This window comes from Eutrema salsugineum, unplaced genomic scaffold (genome assembly GCF_000478725.1).
Source record: "Eutrema salsugineum unplaced genomic scaffold, Eutsalg1_0 scaffold_16, whole genome shotgun sequence".
Taxonomy (NCBI): domain Eukaryota; kingdom Viridiplantae; phylum Streptophyta; class Magnoliopsida; order Brassicales; family Brassicaceae; genus Eutrema; species Eutrema salsugineum.
The window spans coordinates 1624023-1649358 of record NW_006256858.1 but is presented as its reverse complement, the minus strand read 5'-3'; the positions used below and the strand labels follow the sequence as shown (position 1 = coordinate 1649358).

General features: G+C 37.0%; 6 protein-coding genes and 1 pseudogene across 8 annotated transcripts in view; 4 read left to right on the top strand and 3 right to left on the bottom strand.

The window, feature by feature from the left end:
• The window catches only part of LOC18021566 (SEC12-like protein 1), a 3285-nt gene extending 629 nt beyond the window's left edge, over nt 1-2656 (bottom strand). Inside the window, exons 1-8 of the mRNA XM_006403765.2 lie at nt 2372-2656; nt 2062-2162; nt 1136-1268; nt 951-1042; nt 707-806; nt 420-492; nt 193-313; nt 1-101 (exon numbers count right to left, since the gene is read on the bottom strand). The exon at nt 1-101 is cut by the window's left edge and continues 9 nt beyond it. Coding sequence (XP_006403828.2) covers nt 1-101; nt 193-313; nt 420-492; nt 707-806; nt 951-1042; nt 1136-1268; nt 2062-2162; nt 2372-2557 — 907 coding nt within the window. The 5' untranslated portion in view covers nt 2558-2656. The remainder of the gene's footprint in view (nt 102-192; nt 314-419; nt 493-706; nt 807-950; nt 1043-1135; nt 1269-2061; nt 2163-2371) is intronic.
• A 985-nt stretch (nt 2657-3641) lies between these two features.
• LOC18021565 (dihydrolipoyllysine-residue acetyltransferase component 1 of pyruvate dehydrogenase complex, mitochondrial) lies at nt 3642-10354 on the top strand. Its single transcript, XM_006403764.2, has 23 exons — nt 3642-3845; nt 4450-4506; nt 4941-4995; nt 5074-5107; nt 5483-5532; nt 5618-5662; nt 5825-5898; nt 6039-6108; nt 6480-6671; nt 6772-6816; nt 6937-7010; nt 7272-7341; nt 7584-7982; nt 8242-8302; nt 8376-8420; nt 8505-8588; nt 8952-9028; nt 9099-9161; nt 9277-9347; nt 9438-9498; nt 9654-9714; nt 9802-9882; nt 9976-10354. The coding sequence occupies exons 1-23, from the start codon at nt 3748-3750 to the stop codon at nt 10032-10034; spliced, it is 1926 nt and encodes a 641-aa protein (XP_006403827.1). The 5' UTR covers nt 3642-3747; the 3' UTR covers nt 10035-10354.
• Nucleotides 10355-10745: 391 nt separating this feature from the next.
• LOC18021659 (mRNA cap guanine-N7 methyltransferase 2) lies at nt 10746-13580 on the top strand. 3 transcript variants are annotated; one of them, XM_024157729.1, is made up of 11 exons: nt 10746-10872; nt 10955-11033; nt 11184-11242; nt 11347-11418; nt 11507-11616; nt 12038-12160; nt 12262-12354; nt 12614-12682; nt 12773-12861; nt 12964-13061; nt 13299-13580. In XM_024157729.1, the coding sequence occupies exons 1-11, from the start codon at nt 10768-10770 to the stop codon at nt 13428-13430; spliced, it is 1029 nt and encodes a 342-aa protein (XP_024013497.1). In that variant the 5' UTR covers nt 10746-10767; the 3' UTR covers nt 13431-13580. The 3 variants fall into 3 exon arrangements, with proteins under 3 accessions (XP_024013497.1, XP_024013496.1, XP_024013495.1); XM_024157728.1 differs by having other exon boundaries at nt 11148-11242; XM_024157727.1 differs by having other exon boundaries at nt 10955-11242.
• LOC18021658 (multiple myeloma tumor-associated protein 2 homolog) lies at nt 13542-15706 on the bottom strand. Its single transcript, XM_006403762.2, has 4 exons — nt 15545-15706; nt 15100-15189; nt 14135-14402; nt 13542-14006 (listed from the first exon to the last, which is right to left on the bottom strand). Exons 1-4 carry the CDS (start codon nt 15585-15587, stop codon nt 13694-13696), a joined length of 714 nt encoding a protein of 237 aa, XP_006403825.1. The 5' UTR covers nt 15588-15706; the 3' UTR covers nt 13542-13693.
• A 106-nt stretch (nt 15707-15812) lies between these two features.
• On the top strand, nt 15813-17273 carry LOC18021657. Its single transcript, XM_006403761.2, has 2 exons — nt 15813-16182; nt 16893-17273. The coding sequence occupies exons 1-2, from the start codon at nt 15919-15921 to the stop codon at nt 17049-17051; spliced, it is 423 nt and encodes a 140-aa protein (XP_006403824.1). The 5' UTR covers nt 15813-15918; the 3' UTR covers nt 17052-17273.
• A 3752-nt stretch (nt 17274-21025) lies between these two features.
• On the top strand, nt 21026-21876 carry LOC18021656 (annotated as a pseudogene).
• A 157-nt stretch (nt 21877-22033) lies between these two features.
• On the bottom strand, nt 22034-25154 carry LOC18021655. The gene is made up of 7 exons (XM_006403759.2): nt 25027-25154; nt 24712-24835; nt 24446-24611; nt 24180-24348; nt 23727-24039; nt 22425-23471; nt 22034-22331 (listed from the first exon to the last, which is right to left on the bottom strand). Exons 1-6 carry the CDS (start codon nt 25053-25055, stop codon nt 22449-22451), a joined length of 1824 nt encoding a protein of 607 aa, XP_006403822.1. The 5' UTR covers nt 25056-25154; the 3' UTR covers nt 22034-22331; nt 22425-22448.
• Between the last annotated feature and the right edge of the window lie 182 nt (nt 25155-25336).

The following is a 25336-nucleotide window of genomic DNA, read 5'->3' as shown; positions in this document are numbered from 1 at the left end:
CAAGTGAAGCGATGGTCTGACCAAGATGTAGCCTCTTACTGTAGTGGTAAATTTCCATTGTCTTAACCTCAGCGACAGATACATCTCCATCTTTGCCACCCCTACAACAAAACAAGGTGCAAAATATTTAACCTTTTGTAAAACCCTAAAGCCTGAAAGCAATAACCAGATCCGGGGTGAATAAGCACTCACAATGCAATATATTTGCCATCCAAGCTCACTGCCATTGTCGATGCAGTCTTCCTTGACAGCTTCTTGAACCCAAGCTTCTTCCATGTACTGATGTCATAAACATTGACCACAGGAATATCACCTGATTCCAATTTGTTTAAAACTTTCATATGTTGTTCTGAATTTAAAAACACTAGTGATGCTTGTAGTAGTTTACTCGAGAGTCGCTATATTATATCATTATATACCTCTCTGGGCAGCACAGAAGAGAAAAGGTTTTGTTCCATCTTTAGAGAAACGGCACAGCTCAATGTTTTCATCCTGCACACATGAGGATATCAGAATCAGGTTATAACAGCCAGTAGATGCAAAATATGAAGATGTTACGCAAAAGGGAAAGAGACACGAAGCAAATGACAATTCAGATTTATATGTATTAGACATGAACATCCTTCATGCAGATTATCATTGGATATATAATTATTTTAGAAATATAGGGATTCAAATGCAAACTTTAACTCTCACAAACACATACCCCACTACGTTCCAAAGTAGACAAAGGAAAACCATCTTCTGCTTTCCATATTCTAGCTGATCCATCAGTTGATGTTGTGGCTAAGAACTCTGAGTCAAGACTACAACAAAAGACGCAGATATGAGAGAGATGCACACAATCGGAGGAGAATATATAAAAGACCATTTTTTACTAGCTCAAGTATGCTTTAAATGGAAAAGAATATAAAAGGTGGGATGATGTGGGAGAAGATTCCGGTCATTACCTGAAATCCATATCCCGGATGGATTTGTGTGCCTTTGGCTCATCCAAAATCACACGAAGGTTTGGCCACTCCATAATTCTGAGGCACCCATCCTGAAAATAGTTTAAAGTAAGTAAGATACAACAAAAATTGTCAACAGCGGAAAACAAAAAAGCCCTTATAACGCAGTTTTGGTCCCTCCTTACCACTCCCCCAACAGCTAATTTAGACCCATCAAAGCTGAAGGCCATACACTTTTGTAGTCCAGCATTTTGGAGAGGAGGGAGTTCTTTGGCTAAGATCGTAATACCTCTTGCACCTCCGACAATCTCAAACAACCTGAGAACCATATAATTAATATATAGCATCTAGACCGTAAACCAAAATTTGTAAAGACAATGAAGCAGATAGCGTCCACAATGTTGAAAGACAATTCCAATTCTCTAGTATGCCTTAACGAGAGGGAATAGTTGAATTGCAAAAGATGTACGCAGGAAAGGGAAGTCAAGATTTCAAACAAGGATCACGACTAGAAAGAGGCCAACAAGTTATAAAAGGTACAAAGATGTACAAATGTCTCCAACAAATCTATAGGCAGATATATAATAAACCAAACCTAAAAGCATCACTGCAAACAAATCTATAGCAGCAAAGCGGAAGGGGTGAAGGATAGTATTACAAGTCTCATGTACTAAGAGACGCAATATAATGTTCAGATTTAACCATCTGATGTCTACTTATCAAGACAAGATCGAGAAGCTATCCAAGGTTTATCCAGCTCAACGAAATTAGAAAGATAGTATCGGAGGAAGGAACGTACTTGCAACAAGTTATAAAAGGTACAAAGATTATCAAACGTCTCCAACGAATCTATAGGCAGATATACTCATATACAATAAACCAAACCTAAACACACACCCAAAATTCAAGCATCACTACAAACACATCTACAGCAGCAAAGTGGAAGGGGTGAAAGATAGTATTACAAGTCTCATGTAATAAGAGAAGCAATATGATGTTCAGATTTAATCATCTGATGTCTAATTCTCAGGACAAGATCGAGAAGCTATCCAAGGTTTAACAATACCAGCTCAACGAAATTAGAAAGATAGTATCAAAGGAAGAAACGTACTTGCAACCACCTTTGGAGGTAGAGCAAACAAAAAAATCTCCAGCAGGATGCACTGTAATCGCCACAGGATCGCCATCACTTTCTTTAAGCGTATGTGTTGCCTTTGATCACAGAAAGAAGAAAAAAAGGTTTTTGCTTTCATTAGTCAAACCAAAGTAAATACCAAAAGAAGAGGGTTTGTCCTGCCAAGCTTTGAAACCCCAAATTTCACCTCAAAAACCCAATAAGATTTCCGAAGCTCTCGATTCGTTCCAGACCCATGATTAAAAAAAGAGTAATTTCGAAAATCAAATGTGTGAAGAAGAAGTACCAAGGGAGAGGAGGAGAGAGAGGTAGAGACGGGATCGAAAGAGAAGATGTTAAGGAGAGCAGGAGAAGATGAGCCACGGCGTTTGGCAGCTTTGGCGATAATGGCCCAGTTTACTTTCTTCGGGCGACGAATCCATGATCCGCACACAACATGCCCACTTTCACGACTCGCTTCTTCAATCTCCATGATTTTTCCTCCTATTTGGTCTGTTAATCAAATCTCAGATGGTATCTCTTTCACGCCAATTCGGATCCCTTATTTATATACAAAATTGTTTTTTTTTTTTTTGGGTTTCCAGAGCTGAAGAGGAAAACATAAAGAAAAATAAAAGAGGAGTTGACTTTGCAAATCGGACAGGAGGATTATTGATGGGGTATTTAAATGGGGATTTGCCAAAATCTCAAATTTAACAGAAGAAGGAAGGAATAAACGGAGATTTGCGCTGTAGATTTGACTTTATCGTGCAATTAGAGAAGTCAAAGGATAGTGGTAAGAAAGGATATTCCTTTGATCCTTTGTTACGATGCCGATTTTAATTTTAATACAACTCGACGGTCACATCGTGCTTCCGCAATCTATACCACACTTGCCATTGGTGTCAATGCCATTTTTCCCAAATAAGAAAAGTGGCAAAAACTGAATACAAGATTTGAATGATTTCAATATTTCTTGAGTCGAAAAAAAAAAAGATTTGAATGATTTCAATATTTTTTTGTTTTTTTAACATCAAATATTAAGTATTTTTTTTAAACTGTATGAATGAAACGCTAAATACTACAAATTAGTGTTGGAATGATCTATTTTAAAGGTTAGTTTTGGAATATTTTTGGTTGTCCATAAAGAGATGACAAGTTGTGTTGAGCAGGGGCGCATACAGAAAAGAATTTTGTATGGGGCAAAATATGTAATACATATAAAAAGGGAAGCATGAAAAATAAGCATAGATTTTGTTTAAAACTTAAATATATTTAAATTTTCAGTTTCTAAAAACAGAAATTAACAGAAATTTTTCTGTCTACTACCGCTCGTTCTCGCAAACGTTTGAACCGAAACAGAAATTAGCATGACGCTTGTAGTTTGTAGTTGTAGTTGTAGTTGTAGTTGTATGTGATCATAGAAAACCAATTGGGTTTTAAAGTTTCTAATCTTCGGTTCTCCACTCAAACCAAAGCATTTAAATATGATTGAAAGTGGTTTTCCGGTTCAGTAGCGATTATTGGTTTTTCGTTCCGGGCCGTACCGGGCCGTATCTCTGAACTCTGAAAAATTTCGTGACGAGGATCGTCTCAGTGCCGTCGCAGCGATCTGACCAAAATTAAAAGATTTCCGATTTCCATCGTCTCTCTCTCCCATTTTCGTGATTCGCCGAACCCGTCATGGTGCTTCCGCTCCTCCTCCGGCACGCAGCGATCGCTCGTACTTCTTCACTTCTCAGAGCTCGTCTTCTCGCTCCTGCTTCCGGATTCCATACCCGGTACGCTTATTCTGTTCACGCGTTTTTCCTCTCTCTCTCTCTCTTCTCGCTTCTTTCGAAGTTTTGATGTTCCTCTTCCATTTGTGATCCTTGCCAATTTGATAAGTGACCTGGTCTCTCAGTTCGATTTTGTCGGCAATCTTCCATTGACTTTTCGGACTTCTTATTGCGTATTGTATAGTGATGTTTAAGAGTTTAATTTTGGACGAGAACAGTTTCATGGATAGAATAGAATGCCAATCTTTTTCCAATTAACCTATTTTTGCTTTTCTGAGTTGCTATTAATCTTCTCTAGTTTGCGAGAATAATCTTCCCTGTAGTGTTATTCGCATTGAGTACAATAATATTGTTGTTTTGTATTCCGTTTTAGCTGGAATTGGGTTCTAAAATCATTATTAGTGAAAAGCAATCAGCCTAGCCTTTTATTCATGTTGAGTAGATTGCAATGAGAGGCATTGATAGTCTTTGGATTACCAGCTCATAGAACATAGGATTGGATTCTCTCTGCTCGATTTTCACAGTTCTTATATTCTGTTCATGGAAGCAAAAAGTGCTGTGATTTCTTTATCTTTATACATTTGACAACGAACTCTTTGATTTTCAGCTTTTCTAATGGACTATACCACTTGGACGACAAGATTAGTAGCAGTAATGGTGTGAGGTATGTGTTCCAGACCACAAATCTTGCTAACTGGTGGTGACTGCAAAAAATGTTTACCCAAATTGTTGTAGAATGAATAAACGTGAAGAACGGCATGAACAGTATATTCCAGTTCCTTATCCTTTTCTCTAACTTTGGCTCTCTATCCTGTACATTTTTTTTTTTTTCTTTTTGGTTGGAAGAGATGTTTGAGTTTATTTACAATTATGGCTTCTCTTTCCTGAAAATTGAGGACGAGATTTTATTCATAGAAAATCTAATGCGATCGTGAATACTCGGTTTAAGAATCTATTTAGACAAAAAATTAAGATGGCTGTGTATTTCATTTCGTATGTGTTATTCATTCACTAGTATCCACTGAACTTGTTTTTGTAAAAAATTTGGGGGAATATGTCTTTGTCCTTTCTCAGCTTTTGTTTGATCTACATTTTCAGGTCTGCCTCGATAGACTTGATTTCAAGACTGGATGATAGTTCTCCAAATTCCATTGTAAGTTTTACAGTTAGTACTGTTCTTTTTTCGTATTTACAGCTATTCCTATTTCTCACATACATTGTGTTCTTGTAGCTGCGATTTGGTGTGCAAAACTTTTCATCTACAGGTACTCATAGGTTCTTATGTCGTATTATAGTTATAGAATAAAGATCTTCATTAATGAGTCTACAAAACTATTGAATTACTAAACCAGTCAATATATGGGACTTTCACCTGATAAATCAACCTACAAACAAATGTATAAATGTTTTAGCCATAAAAATTACCTAGACACAAATTTAAGTGGTTGATAAGAATTATTAGTTACTTTCATTTATCTTATAGCAAATATGAGAAGTTGGTTGACGCAGATGCAACGAACTTGACATCACACTATTTTTTCTGATGTTTGTGCTTCCATCTTACATTTGAATATAGCGACAAAATAGGCAATTGAATATACAAGATTCGTCCGTTAATTTTGTTTGTCTATGGGCTGTAGGATCCACACCACAGACGGTTCTTACGATGCCAGCCTTGTCTCCTACAATGGTTAGGAAATGGGACTTCAATCTTGTAATTTTTTTGTACCTCCCTGCGAGAAGCAATTGCATTATTTTTGTTGGGCTTTTTGCAGAGTCATGGAAATATTGCGAAATGGTTAAAGAAAGAAGGTGACAAGGTGGGTTTTTTTTTTTGCTTGACAAAACTTCAGTCCACTTGTATGATGTTATTTAAGAATAATCATTATACAAAAACGATAATCTGATGATTTAGCTGACAAAGAACATCTGGAATGTGGAATTTCTGAGTAAGTGGTTTGAATTTTCGTTCTTCGTGACAGGTAGAGGTGGGGGATGTACTATGTGAGATAGAGACAGACAAAGCCACTGTAGAACTTGAGAGTCAAGAGGAAGGGTAATTCTGAAAAGCCGGTTCATGATTTCGTGTGTGTTAATTTGTGTTTTTCTATTCCACACCTTGGTATTTTCAAATATCTGCCTAATTATAAGCATATGCAAATCTCAATTGGCTTACAATGAAGCATGGTTCTGTAGATTTCTGGCCAAGATTTTAGTAACTGAAGGATCAAAGGATATTCCTATTAATGCACCGATTGCAATAATGGTAAGCAGAATGGTTGTCTTATTTATCTAAGGAAACCAAGTGTGATCTCGCAACATGTGATGCAGGCATTACCTATGCTCATTAGAAGTTCCTTTTTCTTTAACTAGCCTGCTCTTGGCCTCTTCATTTTTCATTTTTTTCCTGGGTTTACATCATATAGATCTTTGGTGTTGCTTTATCAATATTTATTGTGGGAAAATACGACCAAGATCCTATCTTCGTACTGTTTCTTCTTCGAAATATTACCTTATGTCATACTGAGTTCTCATCTCATTATCCCCTATATGATATTTCGTGTTTTTGGTCAGCATCTTACTACATAGATTTTTATGAGTAAAGATTTAATCTTATCTTATTTAATTGTAATCAAGGTTGACGAGGAAGACGACATTCAAAACGTTTCTGTTCCTGTAGAGGGTGGACGAGTTGGTAAAGATGAAACATCAGCTCATAAAGAGATGAAACCTGAAGAAAGCACACAACAAAGAGGTTCCATTCAGCCTGATGCATCAGATCTTCCCCCACATGTTGTCTTAGAAATGCCAGCACTTTCTCCCACAATGGTATGAAATTTCATATTTAGTGCTAGCTTGTTTTGGGTGATAATGCCTCCACCTTTTCCATCCTGAGACCCTAAATCATTTATTTTTTATTGATGTTAAGAACCAAGGTAACATTGCCAAATGGTGGAAAAAAGAGGGTGACAAGGTTAGTTTCTGGTGACCCAAATCTGAAGAGTAAATTGGCAGTGCAATTTCACCACAAGGAGTCGGGTGTTATGCACTTGACTGACTGACTGTATTGAATCTTCTCATTTCCTGGTCACAGATTGAAGTGGGTGATGTCATAGGTGAGATCGAGACTGACAAAGCCACTCTGGAATTTGAAAGCCTTGAAGAGGGGTATACTAAAAACCTTGTTGCCTTATTCCTATAAGCAATCACTTGGGACATACACAATATTTATTTTTCTAGGCAGCCTAGTGATGTTCATTCTATATAGCATTCATACTCTGTGGACATTTATCTTCTTTTTTTTATAAGTGAGAAGAAAATGTTGATTGCAAAAGTTAGGTCAAATTTTGTTGAACTGCTGCATGCGTATTCTGACTACGGATCTTATATCAATAGATTGTATAACTTGATGGTTGAATTTTGGTGTAGGTACTTGGCTAAGATTCTAATTCCTGAAGGTTCCAAGGATGTGGCTGTCGGAAAGCCGATTGCACTTATAGTAAGTCTTTTAATTTAAAAGTACGTTGAGTGAACTCTTGATGCCAGAAAACTGTTTTACTACTGGTATATTATCCAACTGGTTACTAGCCATTTTGTGTGCATAAATTGGGAGGCGCTCTTCTAGTTCCATGCTACGTTATGTATTGACTGAAGTAAAAGTTACTCCTGCACACAAAATCTTTGAAAATACAATTGCTTACAGGTTATGGGATATTAGAGGCTAATACTTCTTCTGTGTAGGTTGAAGATGCTGAAAGTATTGAAGCCATCAAGTCTTCTTCCACAGGTGGTTCTGAGGTTGAGACTGAAAAACAAGCCCCTCACAGTGTTGTAGAGAAATCTGGAGGGAGGAAGGCAGGCTTTACAAAGATCAGTCCTGCAGCTAAGCATTTGATTTTAGAACATGGATTGGAGGCATCATCAATTGAGGCCTCGGGTCCCTACGGTACATTACTGAAATCAGACGTTGTTTCCGCAATTGCGTCTGGAAAAACGTCTAAAAAATCTGTGTCTACGGAGAAGAAACAGCCATCAAAGGATAATTTGTCTAAATCCTCTTCCATATCGTTGCCTGAATCAAAGTCTTCTGTGACACAGTCTGATAATTATGAAGATTTTCCAAATAGTCAAATTCGAAAGGTAATTAACATTTACTGCTCTCTATGTTGAGAATAATGAACTATTTCCTGTTGAAGCATTCCATCCTATGAGAACAAGTTTATGAAGTCGATTTGACTTCATTATACAACATGCTGGCTTGTTCAGAAGCTGTCATCAAAAAGCTTGTTTCAAGTCTTTTGCTTTTGATCCGGAAACTGGAAAATGTTCCATCACTTTCACCATTGAAGTTTGCTACTAGGATCATATTTGGCTTCTCTTTGACTTTTCCCTCTTGCAGATTATAGCTAAACGTTTATTGGAATCAAAACAGAAGATACCTCATTTGTATTTATCATCAGGTTGGTAATTCACATACTTTGTATTTTGTTTGTGTATTTTGATTGCTGTCTAAGCATTTGAGTGTGCCTGCAGATGTTGTGTTGGATCCTCTTCTTGCATTTAGAAAAGAACTTCAAGGTTGTCGACTGCTCCTTATCCCTCTTCTTTGCATTTGTGACAATTTGAGAGGCTCAAATTGAACTGTGGTTTCATGATCTACAGAAAACCATGGTGTGAAAGTGTCGGTCAATGACATAGTTATTAAAGCAGTGGCAGTCGCGCTGAGGAATGTACGACAGGCTAATGGTGAGAAATTATATTCTCCTCGTAAATGATGCTATTACAAGTAACTAAACCATGTTCATTCCCAATCTGATTGACGAGCAGATTAAAACCTTAGTTCGTCCTTTTTAAAACAATGCAGCATCCATGTTGGAATAATAATTGAAATGCCATTTGCCTCCGCCGAGGATATTTAGTAAAGATGTTTTGAGTTAGTCGGACCAGTATGAATTTAAAATCGCTTTTAGTTGTTAGAAGTAGAATATTATTCATTTTGAGTTTGATGTAATGATATATGGATTGCAATCATGTGGTTGGTATCTCTTCTTGGGCTTGCTTAAATTTTCTTTTTGGTTGTTGAAAGTGCTTTCTCTCAATGTCTGGCAGCTTTCTGGGATGCTGACAAAGGAGAAATTGTAATGTGTGAGGATGTTGACATATCAATTGCAGTTGCAACTGAAAAGGTACACTCTTTTGTTGGATTTTCTGATTACTTGAATAGTTTATCCCTCATCATCTTGGCATGCGCTGCAGGGCTTAATGACTCCAATTATCAGGAATGCAGACCAGAAATCTATTTCTGCTATTTCCTTAGAGGTAATTTTGAGGAATATGCCAGGCTTTAGAGGAGTACACTTGTTTTATCAGTTCTTATGTCATGTGCTGCTTATCACTAGTTATAAAAGTGATTTCTAATTGATTTTTGGAGCAGGTGAAGGAGCTGGCACAAAAGGCGCGATCTGGAAAGCTTGCTCCTCATGAGTTTCAAGGAGGGACATTCAGGTATTCATCATTTTAAGTTCTTAAGCATCGTCTGGAAATATGTGAAACTTGCCCTACTTACTGAATCAACCATTCTTTATTGTTTTACAGCATTTCAAATCTCGGAATGTATCCTGTGGACCAATTCTGCGCCATCATTAACCCCCCTCAGGTAATCATACCCTTAACGATGCATCCTTAATTGCAGATTGAAGAGTTAGCTTTTGTTTATTTGTGAATATTGTCGTGGAAGATCTAGTTTAGTCTTTTACAGAGATGCAGATGTGTTTTTGGATAAATAACTAAAGAGCGTCAATTGTCTTGCAGGCTGGAATACTAGCAGTTGGTAGAGGAAATAAAGTTGTTGAGGCAATTCTTGGAATAGATGGTGAGACAGTAACATCCTTTTGGGTTTTCAACTTTGAGTTGCTATTTTGATGAGGACTTACGACAATTTTGTATGTCAATGTTTCAGGAACTGAGAAGCCTACAGTGGTAACGAAGATGAATGTAACGCTATCTGCTGATCATCGGATCTTTGATGGACAAGTTGGAGGTAATGCACCATTCAGTAGTTTTTCTGTTGCCATCATTTTCTGCGTTTCTCTTTTTTTACTCATTGCATACTTGGAAACCGATTTTGTCTCAGCTTCGTTTCTGTCTGCATTGCGTTCAAACTTTGAGGATGTTCGAAGACTTCTTCTGTGAGAAAGATTCAACTGTAGATCAAATGAATCTTGGATTACTACATAATAAACCTTGGAACCCACGTTCACATCCAGAACCAGAAGTGCTGGTCTACAGGATAAAGCTCTGATCACATGTTTCATTTTTTTTTTCCATATGGTTCCTTTTACAGAAATTTGGTTTTCGTATACAATTCTTCTCTCATAGATTGGGAACTTCCTGAGGTATTTTTGTTTGCTCAATCCTCTGTCAAATAAATAATTTCAGCTGTCAATAACACAACAGGTGATGAGCTAAAAAAACACGTCATTTGCCCCGATGGGTTTAAAAATGAGGTTATTGTCATTTGTAAAATCTTGTTTTAGAGCTTTAAGAAACCATTATAAATCATCGGCCAAGCCATTAGTCAAGAGATTACAAATTTTGTATCCAAGATTCAGGACTTAGATTCCAAATTTTCGTATAATATTGGCAACTGACATAATGTGGATTTGGAGTTTCAAAAGAGCCGACAATTCAGAGATTTTTGGATGTTGTAGACTTGTAGTTGAATCTTAAGTAGTTGTAATTCGATTTATAGAAATGTTTCACGGTCTGATGTAGTATGTGGAACCAAAAACTGAAAAAGAAATTACAATACATAGAAGAAATGTATATACATATCTATTGGGACAATAAAAGACAAAAATTATAAATTGGTTGCCAAATATGTAATTTTGAAAAATTCGGCCGGAGAGCAAAAAGAAAACGAAAAATGAGCAGCGGCTTCCCGGGATCAAAATCGGAGCAGAGTCATCATCGGCTCTTCGATTTCGCCAAAACGGCCATAATCAACATCTTCGCACATCCTTATACCACTGTATGCATTAATCCATCTTCCTCTCAAATACAAGTCCGTTACAAAGTTTCATCCTTTATGTCTCTCTGCGGCTTTCTTGTAGGTTTGCGAGCTGTACTGCGGCGAAGCTCCCGATATCGACAAGTGGGAAGCTGCTCCGATTGGTCACTACATCGGAATTGGTATTACCAAAATTTACTTATATAATCAGTCTTACATACTGTATTGTATCACTAAGAGGATGGGTTTGCTTTTTTTTTTTCTTCTCTTTTTGTGGAAATTTGCTATAACGTTAGATACATCGTCTTCTGGGATTTCTTGCGTACGAGAAGCTTGGGAGAGTCAGAGGAAGAATTACGATGTTGAATTCTTTGGAGCTGATCCTTCCAAGGTGAGGCCTGCTTTGTTTTGCATCAGCTTAGCATCTGATACTAAGCTACTCTATAAGTAACCTGGAGCACATTTACCTTAGTTTGTGCTTCGTTGGTGAAACAGGATGATCTTGAAATCCAGTTACAGAAGAACGTGGGGCAGGCTGATTTAGTTTCTTGTTGGCGCCATCTACAGGTTTCAGATCTCTTCTTTTGTTTTCTCTGCTCCTTTATTTTATTTCCAATGCGCTTGGATGTGATGGTCTAAAATATTCTTGCTCTAGCTATGCTTTGAAACTGAGGAGAGTGCGAGAAGACTCCTAAGTAATGTAGCATGTTTACTGAAACCCGGGGGTTACTTTTTTGGAATTACTCCTGACTCGTCAACGATATGGTATGAAATAATGTTACATCAGAATTCTGATTTATTATTTTAACATGCTCTGATTTTGTTGCAATTCCCATATACATTTTCCATGTTCTGGTGCTAAAATTGGTTTTTTTCTCTGCCTACTGGTGTATGAAAGTTATCACAAATTACCTGACACCAAGTTTGTTGTGTGTAATATCAAATGATGTTTAGAATGAAATTTTACATTTGAAATTATCTGAACTGATTGCAAGGGTCTTGGTTTCTGAGTACTTGAATTTCACGAAACTGTTTTAGATAGCTCCAGTGTATGTAATTTTTGGTTGTCCTAATGTCTCCTGTAAATTGTGATGCTAAGATTTTCATTTCATCAATTTCAACATTTGACTGCCTATATATTATTTTGTTCAGTTGGACTGCGCTCCTTAACATTCTGGTCAAACAGGGCAAAGTACCAGAAAAATGTTGAAGCATACCACAATAGGAGCGGAGGGACAAAGCCTAATGTTTTTCCCAACTACATTCGGTCTGAAAGTTACATGATCACTTTCGAATTGGAGGAAGAAAAGTGAGCGTTTTTTCTGATAACAAAAAAAAGAAGTCATTTTGCCATCAAAATCTCTTTTTTTTTCTTCTGAAATTAGAAAATGTTTGGTATTTTCTACTCAGGTTTCCGCTGTTTGGGAAGAGGTACCAGCTGAAATTTTCTGGTGACAACGCTTCTGAAGACCATTGCTTGGTTCACTTCCCAAGCTTGATCAGGTGGCTTCTCATGCACCATTATCTCACCTTTTTGTTCAGCAAATCTAACATTAATTTGATGGTATGGCATTACAATATTAATATTGTGCACTTGTTGACCTTGCGGATTGTAGTTCTTCTTAAACTTTTGTGGAAAACAATATTCCCATTACAATCCTAGTTGTGATACTTCTTGTAGCTTAGCTACATGTGACGTCCAATCTGTTTATATCTTCTGATTCTCGGTCTTCTACTTTTTTTCTTTGTATTTGCTATTCAGGTTAGCGAGGGAGGCTGGCCTTGAATATGTGGAGATTCAAAATTTAACAGATTTTTACGATGACAACAGGTTTGAAAGTCTTACTATGCTTACAGATTTTCAATCTCATATCACGAGCTTTGCTTCTTTCTGCTGATGCTGTTCAACTGTTACTTTCAGAGCCCAATTTGCAACCTTGCTGATGAATGCTGGCCCTAATTTCGTTGACCCCAGGGGAAAACTTCTTCCACGGGCATTTGATTTGTTAGGTAACATTATTTATCATCTTCTGCCATCTTATCTTCTCTTATCTTATCTAATCTCCAGTTTTGATACTTTTCTAGTCACTTAATTATCCTTCTTTTGCGCAGGGCTCTATGCAACATTCATATTTCAGAAGCCCGACCCAGATCTCGAACCTCCTCTAACGACCCCAATACCTTTTGATTGTTCCAATATTCATGATGAGGCAAGTGCCTTTATCTTGTCATCTCTGTTTATATACAAGTATAACTACTCTGAAGCCTGAACTTCCTGTTTACTTGAGAAAAAGAGTCTGGTTATGGCTTTAGTACTAAAGACTGTGTAGTTCGAAGATCTATGCTTTAGTTTATGACACAACAGTTGCTTCAGTCTCCAACTCCCTGTCCGGATATTATGTACTGTAGTTGGTCCATTTCTTAAATCGTTCTTCACGATTTTGCAGAGAGAATTATCGGGGAACACTGAGACAATTGCCCCTGCGGAAGATTCATCAAAAGGACTAGGGAAGATTAGTGAACAGAAAGGAATATTGGGACCAGGCCCTGCCGATTTACGTTTCTCCGAGGCAATTTAACGCCCCTTTTTTTCGAAAGCTTTTGGTGACATAGTGAAACTGGTGTTTCAGTAACAGTGATAAGCTAGAACGTGTATTTTTGTTAAAAACCATCAGATAACATTATCCATGTGTTTAACAAACCTTAGTTAAGTTCTCTGAATGATTCCCATCGATATTCAACAACACTTCACAAATTGATAGTCATCTTAACTACATGATTTGATAGTGAAATGAGCAACAGATTCAACTCTTGCAAAATATCCATCCTAGTACAATTCACTTCAATCAGAATCAGAGTCATGCCTCCTCTTCTTATCCTTCTTCTCTTTCTTGTGTCTCTTTCTATCATCTGTATCACGACTGCGACGCTTTTCCTGCCTCTCACGTTTTTCGCGCCTTTCATGTTTCTCTTCCTTCTCTCTCTTTGCAGGTTTCCTTTCCTCATGCCTATCCTTCTTTTGGTCCCTCTCAGTATCATGCGGTCCATCTTCAACAGTTTTGATCACTGATGTGTCTTCTGGCAGACGTGCTGGCCCTGCGTCTTCTGTCTGAGAGGATCCAAGGGTGCTGGGATCTTCCCAAGGTCGGGGTGCCCTGTACAGAGTTGCAGAAAGAAATGTGAGAAGAAGGATGAAGATAAACTACCAGTAAAGCGTAAAGCCACCAAAAACATCAACAGAGTTATAAAGCAGAGATAATCTCACAGAAATAATAGAACTCACTTTGCATAGCCAAGGCCGTGAACCCACACTGCATCAGCATTCCCGGCACCCAAGTCCTCTGCTGTTGAACCCCTCTTCACAAGTTCAGTAAACTCTTGCTTGTCAAGGCGATTGCCTTGTGGTCTTGTAGAGGACTTTGGTGCCAAACCCAGAGCCTCCCTCATGGCTTGCTCCTCCTGTTCCTTAACTCTTTGAATCTCCTCTCTCATAGCATCCGTGTTGGAACCTCCTCCTTTTTTGTCTCTAGCATACCAGTGAAGATCCTTACCTATTCAATTTTTATCCGCCGAGGAATGGAATGTCAGTCCAAAGTTCTACATTGAAGATTAATCTACAAAAATCAAATAAAGAAAACCACGAAGCAATATGCCCGAACCACAGTGAGATTGTACAGAGCCAGGAAGCAAACCAAATTTTTCTGAATGCAAAGTGATTATAAAGAAAAAAAAACAAAGCAGAAAAAATGGGTGAGTTCAATTATGAATTTATGACTATAGAAGCTACATTAGAACAAACAGCGAATCGAAAAGAAAATCTGAGCTTTGAACTAAGGATGGTATATTAGTCACAACACATACAACATTTGACTTCATGAAGTTGAGATACCTTACATTCCACCGATTACACACTGCAGCAATTTTTCATAACTAAAATAGGCATCGAACTAGTAATTAGATGATAACAAAATCAGGGACTTTGACTATGTGTTAGAGCTACGTGAATATGTTTCTTTCATTCACATGGTTATATATCAACCAATCATGGAGCTAATAATACCAGAAACAACAGAGCAAGTTATCCAATAAGATTCCAGTTCACAAGACTAGTTTCCAGTAAATCCCAAAAGGAAGATCAAGTATAATGTCAAGATGACTGGTTCACTCACAACCACAGTATCATAGGAGAGCCATAGCATCAACTTCATCAAATTTCAAGAAACAGAAAAGGAGGAATAAGAAAAGAACCTTTTTGCCATCTTCCAACAGGCGCCTTGATGCTGTGACCCAAATAGTTCTCCCTATATTTATCAGCCTTCACTTCATCCCAACTAAATTCTGCACATTTATGAACAAATTTTAATTAGTGATACAGTCTTCATCATGCACAATCATTAAAAGCAGCTAATGTTCTACATCTTGATATGAAAACAAATCGCCAAAAACGGAGGGAAATTAACCGATTCACTTAAACTATGGCAACCCTTCTTATCAAATTGAGCTTCTCTAACAAATGCGTATACCCAATCTACATCATCAAACCCTAGATCGTTCATAAAAAACCCTCGAAACCAAAATCAAAAGAAGAAAAAATGCAAGGACGATCAATTTAAGTTGGATGATACATGGAAACCCTAAAAATTGAGAAATTTTGTGGGATCTTGTAATATAAGCAAATTTTAATGAAACTTACGATCTCGACCACCACGGACACCGCCCCTCGTCGGATGATACATGATAACCCAAAAAGTCGCCAACTTTTCTCTGTTCGACCTTGATTTGCCCTCAGGATGCTAATTTGGTTAATATGAATTTCTCAGAATCTGGCTCAGATTGTGGAGGAGCAAGAAGAGAATTGATTTGGATGATTCAAAAAATATAACTATGGGCCAGTTCGTGGGCCAACACGTCTACGAATGTATCAGCGGTCGGCCCATTGGGGGTTTTATTACAGACAAAACATGAAGAGACACGTGTCGTATACGAAGAAGAAGAAGTGCAGAGGAGTGACCACCAGACAATTGGTATTCCTAATCCGCCGATTCAAAAAACCCTAAGCGGTGGACAATGGCTGAATCCGAGCATCCTACTCATGGCTCCGATTCTCCTCCCCTGAAGTTACCTTCTTTCGTCACCAACTTATTCCCTTTTCTCAAACCTAAGCCTTCTCCTCCTGATGGTCCCAAACCCACTGGAGACAAGAAGGAACCTCAGAACTCGACCTACGAGTCTGTCTCTTTCCCTTACAATCCGCCCAATAACGCAGAGCCACTCAAGTATGAATCCGAGGTCAGCTCCAGCAAGACTTCCAACTCCCTCGTCATTTGGCAGGTACTTTGATTAGATGTGTGTTTTAGTCGACTTTCTTAGATGGAATTGCGATATGATTAGCTTTCAATTTAGGAGCTTTTGTTGAGCAGAGTAATGTTCTTTATAAGGGGGTAACAATTGGAAAATGGTAGGACCATGGCTGTTTATGGGCAGATGTTGATGATTGTATCTTAATATGACCTCAAATTATTGCTTACCCTTTAGTTGAAACTATTCTGGTTTGGTTTCTATTTTTAAGTCTCTGAAACAGATTTGAATTTCTCTCTAGGCATTTTTGTCCGTTAGTCTTGATGTAAGAAGTAAAAACAGTTGATTTCTCGATTTGTAAAAGTTGCTATAGTTTTTACAGCGTTTTTATTGGTTTCATTCAGTTGCAGTGGTGCTACATTTGAATGCTGAAGATGATTGCAGTTTTTTTTTTTGCTCATGTGTCTATATTATGCATTAGAATGCTATAGAGGACCTTTAAAAGTTAGCTGGCTGTTTCTCTCTTTCACGGAGAAGTTAGCTGCCCACTTGTCACTCTTCGCTTTACTCGCTTTTTGTTGTTTTGTACATTATTCTTGTATCCTCACTATTCAGGGTTGATAATTGAGTAGCATGAAATAATTTTGTTTCTGATGGTGTTCAAAGCCTGCAAGAATTTGAATTCTTCATGGTTGATTTGATTCGGCTAGAATAATAAAATATTCTTTAAAATTATTATTCAGGTATATGCACTTGGAGGGTTTCTTGTCCTGAAGTGGGCATGGGCGAGATGGAATGAGAGGAACGAGAGAAGTGACAAAAAGGATACAACGGATGATGGTGATCATCGGGGAGATGGTGATGATGAAGATGATCAAACTTCTCATGGGCACGAAGACTAGTAAAATTGCACGAAGACGACGATGAATGTTTCCCATTTTGGTTCTGTATAGCAAAAACACCAGAAAATTTAGCGCCAATGTTTCTTATTTTCCATTGTATGTACTCGACTTTTGAGTTTCATCTACTTCTGTAATGACTAGAATTCTCCTCTTATGCTCCTAGGAGCACTTCTTTTTTGTTTCCTGGAATACATCTCATCTTCTTTCTTGTGTTATGTTCCAGTGATGCGACAACTTGCTTCTCTATTTTTCATGGTAGCGCCTTCACTTCAGAATAATTAACATTGGTATCGGGTCTCACCCGGGTCCCATCCGCGAGACCACTCCGTCAAGATGCGACAAACGCCCTAGAGAAAGCCCATTAGTTTGTCCAAAGAATAAGATGGAAGAGTTTGGAAGAAGTGGAAAAGAGGGATCCCGTGGAAGAGAAGTCGAAGCAAGAAAGGGAGAGAGCTGGCACGTGCGCATGAGGAAGAGAAGTAGTCAAAGCAAGACGTGATCACGTGGGAACTCGTTACTTGGAAGGCAAGTTACAGAATAAGTTGGTGAGCACAGAGCACCTGCAATAACAAATTAAAGGAATGAGGCTGGTCGAAGAATACCCGAGCTAAAGAGAGATGAGACGAGCACTTTGTTTTATTTCATTTTTATTTAATTTTTACGAGGCAGTTCTCTTTATACTAATTCTACTGCTAAACACTTTGTTTCCATCACATGAATATGTATAAGTGTGTTCCTTTCAAGTTTCAATACAAATTAAAGGAACGAGGCTTCGAATAATGCCTTCGAAGTCAGCTCTTAGCATATTTGATTAGTATTTCTTTTTTTTTTTTCTTTTTGGCTCGTTGCAATGTTGAAATTGTAACCAAAAACAATAACATAACTAACCAAAACGTGACTGGATAGCTCTTTCAATTGGAGCCAGCCGCCCATATCTGATCAAACATTGGCAAGGGAAATGATTTTTCTTTCAAGACTTTTTATATTGTCAAATGATTGTGGGCCCCAAATAATGTTTTGGGCTTGAAATTGTCAACCTTTTCGTAGAGTTTACAATTAAATATAGATTTTTAAAAATAAATTTTATACTGAAATAAAAATAACAGAATTCAGACTCGCAAACATAGTTTTTACTATCATAGATAGCAAGCATAATTAATCCAACGAAATTAAAAATCCAAACATACATTTCTAACATAATAGCAAATTAAATCACATAATATCAAAAAGTAACACACGTCCAACATTACTTTACTTGGGTATCGGATTAAATTTGAAGCCAAACACCTCTGCTCCCATTTAGTGAGTGGTCTCCATTTCGAAAGTCAAAAAATGAAGACAAACTTACCAGGATTTCGAGTAGTTGTCATGAGAGTATATGTATTTATTAATTGTTTATCTAAGTTGAAGCTAGTTTAACAAAACTTTCAAAATCCTAAACCAAAGTTAATATTTTCTAATTAAATTAAAGTTTTTAAAAATTATGTTTTCAAATAACTAACAAAATCAATACATGTTATGGTTTGTGCATCGATTGGACAAATCATGAAAAATGTTCAAGATATTCTTAAATGAGTGATAAGTTTCAAAATCAATACAACTTTCAAAGAAGATTGTCTCTTTCTTAAACAAGTTGGGCACACAACAGAGTAAAATCATGCATGATGTTTTATGCCCTTATTATAAGTAGTTTTTTTTTAAAAAAAAAATTATATAGTTCCTCCATGCATGATGCTAGTCTAAATAAAAAAACTACTAATGTAGTAACGTGTATCTGAGAATCAATAAACCTCGAGTGTGTACATTATAAAAACAGGATATATAATATTTCAGTCTTTGTTTTTCGTTTAGAAATGAAGAAGCCAAATTGGATTTGTGCATATATAAAGTATAAACAGCCTGAAGATAATATCAGAAACACAAAACGTTTCTATCAAATCGACACGACGTCGTGATATTTGCGAGATTATTTTGGGCTAAGACCCAAATCCAAACAAGCTCAGTTAGCATTAAGAACTACCATTAAGTTTGACGGAATTTTAAATAAGCCCCCATACTTTTAGCGTAGGTTAGATCCATAAATTTGAGAACGATTTTGCACCGACTAGAGTTACATGTCAAAATTTACATTTTTGAGAATGGCCAAATTCTAAATTTATCAGCTAAATTCGGTTTATTTCTTAGTAATTATCCATAAATATTTGACAACATTAAACATGAAACTCATTAAAGTAAATCAGGGCCAAAAGACATATAACACAACTAACACCAAACTCAGTAGTTGTTAACTGAAAATAAGCAGAGTTTAGAAGAGATGATCTGTAAGTTGCTTAAAGGATTGTCTTTTCGTCGGAAGAAGATGAAAATGACGAAAGTAGAAGGACGAGGAAAAAGGAATAGAAAAGGATTGTTACTATGTTTTGTCGTAGAGTTTTTAAAAATAAAATTTATACTGAAATAACAAAACAGAATTAAGAAGCATTAGATTATCAAACATAGTTTTTTATACGTAGATAGCAAGCAACGAAATGAAAAATCCATACATATTTTGCTAGAACTGATAGCAAATAAAATTACATAATATTAAAAAGCAATATGTCCGACGTTGCTTGGGTATCAGAGTAAATTGGAAGGCACACGCTTCTGCTCCCATTTAGTTAAAGGTCTCCATTTCGAAAGTCAAAAAATGAAGACAGACTTGAACCATGATTTCAAGTAGTTGTCATGGGAGTGTATGTACTAATCACTTATTTATCTAAGTTGAAGTTAGTTCAACAAAACTTTCAAAATCCAAAACAAAGTTAATATTTATCAATTAACTTAAGGTTTTTAAAACTTATGTCTTCAAATAACTAACAAAATCAATACATGTTATGGTTTGTGCATCGATTGTACAAATTATGAAAAATGTTCGAGATATTCTTAAATGAGTGATAAGTTTGAGTATGTGGTACACCAGTTTATTTGTGAGAATACAAAACAATAGAAGATCTTATGAGAAACTAAGAAAGTGCATAAAATCAAGTTTAGGCAAAACAAGCTTGGATTTATGTCTGTTTGTTGATTTTCAATTTGCTTGGATTTTTGTTTAAATATATTTGCTATTGACTTACTTTTCCTTATGAGTTCTATATTTTTTTCAGTAGACAGTATAATTTAAAAAATTATACTCAATGACAATTCGTTTACTTTTACAATAAAAAAAAATACAGAGTGATAAATTTTTATATATCAAATGAAATTGTGAGATAAAATAGGTCATTGGTTGTAATATTAATATATCTAAGAAAGAGAGCATCTCCTCTCAGATCATTATATGTACCAGGAGGAATCTAAACAACTTTCAAAGAAAACTGTCTTTTTTAAACAAGTTGGGCACATAATAGAGTAAAATCATGCATGCTGTTTTATGCCCTTAATTATATATAGTTATTTTATATAAAAAAAATGTATATATAGTTCCATGCATGATGCTAGTTTAAATAAAAAAACTACTAATGTAGTTATCTGTATCTGAGAATCAGTAAACCCGAATGTGTTCATTATAAAAACAGGATATATAATATTTCGTGAAAAAAGGGAAATAATACAATTCCTCCCTCCTAAGTGATTTTTTTTTCCGACAAAATACTTATTTTATATATTTAAAATGTTGTTACAATCATCAAATACAGTATATTGGTGGGTACAACTTTGCAGAATAAAATAAAGAATTGACAGGTGCATTCTTAGCCAGTAAATCTGCTGCTTTGTTGTTGCTTCGAGGAGTATGAAGGAAGGAGATTTCTGCGAATTTCTTCTTCCACCACAAGATGTCCGAACCAACGTTTTTAATGTTGAATTCTTTGTTTTGATTTTGAAATCCAACATATCTATTAAAATCTTGTTATCTCCTCCTAAGTGAGTTATGTTCTGATTTTTATAGTATAACAATGGACCCCAAGTAGAATGCTTAGGGTTGACTACCACCAAAACCAAAAGAAAGAAGCAGACTTTAGAGGATCTGTAAGTTATTTAGAGGATCGTCTTTTCAGTCGGAAGAAGATGAAAAGGACGAAGGTAGAAGGACGAGGGAAAAGGAATAGAAGAGCCCTCTTGATCAAGCCCGATTCAAGACCCGTCGTCGCGGAGTTCACTGAGGATATGTTGATGGAGATCCTAGCGAGATTGCCGGCGAATTCGTTGATGAGGTTCAAGTGCGTCTCAAAGCTCTGGTCATCCATCATCTCCTCTAGTTATTTTACTAATCTTTTCCTTAAATCTCCATCGCCGCTACGGCACTGGCGTCGGTTCTATTTGGTGGATAAGGACGGCCACGGCCACTATGCACTGCTCTCTGCATGGCCTAATAACTGTGGTTGTGAGTTTTGACATGAGTTCTGAGGAGTTTATTTTGATTGGATTACCACTTGAAGTTGCCATCATCTCGGACAGGATTGTCACGAATCTAATGAATTACCAAGCCAAAATAGCTGTGTTTGAATACTCCCATGTCACGATTGATGGATGTATTGACTTGTGGTTTGTGGAGGATGCAAGAAAGAGTCAATGGTCGGACAAGAAGAAGGTTTCTGTTTTGCCTGTTTTTGACATTCTACTCCTCACTGAGGGCGTGGAGTTGTGGATGCGCGGTACCAGTCGTGAGGATGAGATTAGGTTCTATTATAAGAATCCCCATACAGTGCATGTCTTTTGCGATTTGAAGAGCCGTAAGATGTTAGGAGGGTTTGGATTATGCTCATCACTTTACAACTCTTTTGAAACTGAGTCTTTGGGTATGCATTATTGGGATGATTCTGAGAGCATCATGTATTTGCAAGTCTGAGTTACTTCCATTATGTTTTTAGTCTCAACCATCTCAAACAAGCGATTGGAATCATTGTTGTTCAAAATTAAGATATATCCTCTTCAACTTGATTGTGAGAGTTTTGACATGAGGTTCGAGGAGTTTTGAAGCTAACAATTATTGATTCATATATATATATATATTTTTTTTTTTTCATTTACAAGCAGAGTGGTATATATGAATTTATGCATCCACCTTTATATTAAATGAATAAACACAACAGCTAAGATACATATTTAACGTCTATTTAACATACCACGTATATTAATTTTCAGGACATTGGTGGAACATTTCTTAGTTATCAGAAACCCTCGTTGCCTGATTACTTGTCACCAAATTCTACACTAAACACATATTTTTCTTGATCAAGTGGCATGAAGAGTTTGTGATCCACTTGTAAAGTATTCTTCAATCATTCCCCGCATCCCCAGTAACTGCAAAGAGAGACATCTTCGGATTAGAAACTGATTACATGAGCTTTAAGATATTCAAAAACCTACGGAAAACATATATGAAAGAGGACTTACACAGCCGTGGCTAATCGGTCATCCTCATTGTCGTTCAAAACCAGATGTTCCATTAGAGATAGCACTGCCTAAAACACTTGTTGTACCTTTATAAAGTCTGGATTCTTGAGCATCAACCATCGGTAAGCCATCGGCCCTGAAGCCTGCCCACAGTTTTGGTCCACCAATGTATGGGGTGGTCAAAGGGCGGTCATCCAATGACGAAGGAGGAGGACTAGTGTCTAGTAATTGGCTTTCGAAGCCAGCATGTAGGAAGTCTCTTGGGGATGTTTTGGTGAAAAGCTGATGTCGCTCAGGTATATGGCCAACAAGAGCTTTCTGAGAACCCGAAGCTATAAAGTTGTTCCTCGTTGATGCATCAGGTGAAAAATCAGTGGGTACTCGAAAAAGTCCAGCACAGCCAACAGGAAACTCTACCATGGACCCAACGCTGGAAGCTGGAAGAGATGATTTGGTATTAAATGCTGGCTCTATCTGTAGTGAGTATGCGTTCATATATGAGCCTGGCGTTGTAGTAGGATATGAGCTTTCAAAAAGATACTCAGGTTTTTTGATTTGTAGGCTATTGATTTTCTCTTGCAGAGACAACTTAGCTTGCTTTAGCGCAGTGAGCACAGTATCACAGGTATCAGACTTTTCTTTTGCCACCGGAACTAAGGGATAATCTACTTTCTGGATGGTATTGGCATTACTGCTAAAGGAACCACCTCTCGAGTTTGGTCGCGTTACCGGAGATGACCGAATAGATGATGAAGACTCACTTTTAGGACTCTCAGAAATGTGTTTTCCTTTGTCTCCGGAATGAGCAGCATCTTGTTTCACAGATTTGGAACCACAGCTTTTGCAGCACTTATCAGATGATGTTACTGAATTATCAGGCGAACCATGCGACAAAGTTTCAAACGATTCCCTAAAGTTAACTTTATTGGCTATAGACTTTGTATCATGGAGTGAGGGCACTACTGTGGAAACTTGAAGCTGAGCTTGGACTTTTTCCCCATTACTTTCATCTGTCACATCTGAATGGTTTCCTACGTCACATAAATCCTGCAAGGTTGGAGAAGAAATATTGATCAAGATGTCTACTGAACTCACTGAAATTTTTGATCAGAATATTAATTTTACTTGTATGTATGAGCGGAGACTAGATTCATGAAGTGGGCATTTTTTTTTCATATTTGTGAACTAAAGATACCTTTAAATTATGGAAATCTCTTATAAACAATTTTGAAGTTTGGTTCATGTAAGCATACGACAACATACCATAATCACAACTAATGAACTAGTTCACAGACGGCATACCAGGGCAGAGGATTTATTCTCTGTGAACTTTTTCTCCCATTGCTTTTGAGTCTCTTCCATATCTTCAAAAGACCCAATAACTTGTGCACGATTTTCTAAAGCTCTCTCTAAGTTGATGTCCATACGGTCTCTCTTCTCTAAAACATTTGAATATGACAACTTCTGCAAACTTTCGTCTCCCTTCACAACCGTAACATCAACAACAGTTCTGGATGCTTCCTCACTCGTGTTAGGAAGCACTTCAGTACGAACTCCGTTTCCTTGAAGATCAACAACTGTATTTCCATCTCTCTTATGATCTTCAGATACAATTCTGGAAAGTTCAGAGATATTGGTTGTTTTAACATACAACATATATATGCAAGTATTACAATAGATTTACCAAGAGATTCATCAGGTCTAGAACCTATAATAAGAGATATAAACCTTCGATCTTAAGAACAATAAACAGACCTTGATTCGCTGCGTTTTATTTGTCGACAAGATCTTCCTTGACGGTGTCTAGGCGAGGCAAAATAAGCAGAGTCAAAACCTCTTTGTCTTCTATTACGTGATTCCTTGATCTTGTCGGAAGAACCTGCTTCTCTCCTACGGCCTTTCCAGGATAGACTTTTGCCAGACACTAGAAAATATATAAACCTCCGATATTGAAAAATTGCTCGATCTCATTCAAACCCAACACTCAGAAAATTTACTCCACTGAGATTTAGAACGCTTACCTGAATTAGTCTGAGAATAGCTTTCTTGATCAGAGTTTGAATCATAAGCATCCGAGAAATCAGTAAACCCATTTTCTTCAAGGATTGCAAGGACATCTGCAGTTGCCTGTTCTGCCTTCTTTCTCTGTAAAGACACAATCTTGAGCTGTTCCTCCAGCTCTGCTACCTAAAGATTAAGACATGACAGACACAGTAGGCTATAAGAAAAACAGTTCACAAATTAGCAAAAAAAAATTCAAATAGAGGATTAAAGACAATATACAAACTTTATCAGCGAGTCCATCAAGCTTTGCTCTAGCGCTCTTGGAAACGGCTCTTTCAGCAAGTAAACGTGCACGGAGAAATTCAATGGTCATTGAAGTAGGATCTTGTGCGTCTGAATCAATACACCTATAAAATGAAGATAATGAGCCATAAGAAAATTCCCCTAATTACAAGATCAACCAGCTTCTAAACGTGATTCGATTGCAAACGACTCTAGTCAATATGGTTGTTGAGAAACTATGGAAGCGGGTAAGTAAAGACCAATACGGAGAGTCGGAGACGATTGATTTTGGGAAAAAAAGACAGAACTACAATACCGATGATCCAAGTTGTCCTGATGCGCCATCACAAATAAGACCAAAGATCTGCGAATTTTGAAGATTGTCTGAAAGATTTATGGAAACTGCGGTGGAAAGCCGTCTTTCTCTCTCTCTCTCTGTATCTCTCTGCTTAATAAATCAGCTTCACAAGTCAATGAGAGCTCTGTTAACGTTTTTTTAATTTTAATGATTAAAGTAATTTTCTTTGCTCTCATTGGTTCTTAATGATAAAACGAATTAAATACAGATGATGATAGCTATTTATTAGTGGCTAACTTCGATTTACACTACTTTGCTTAGTTCTTCG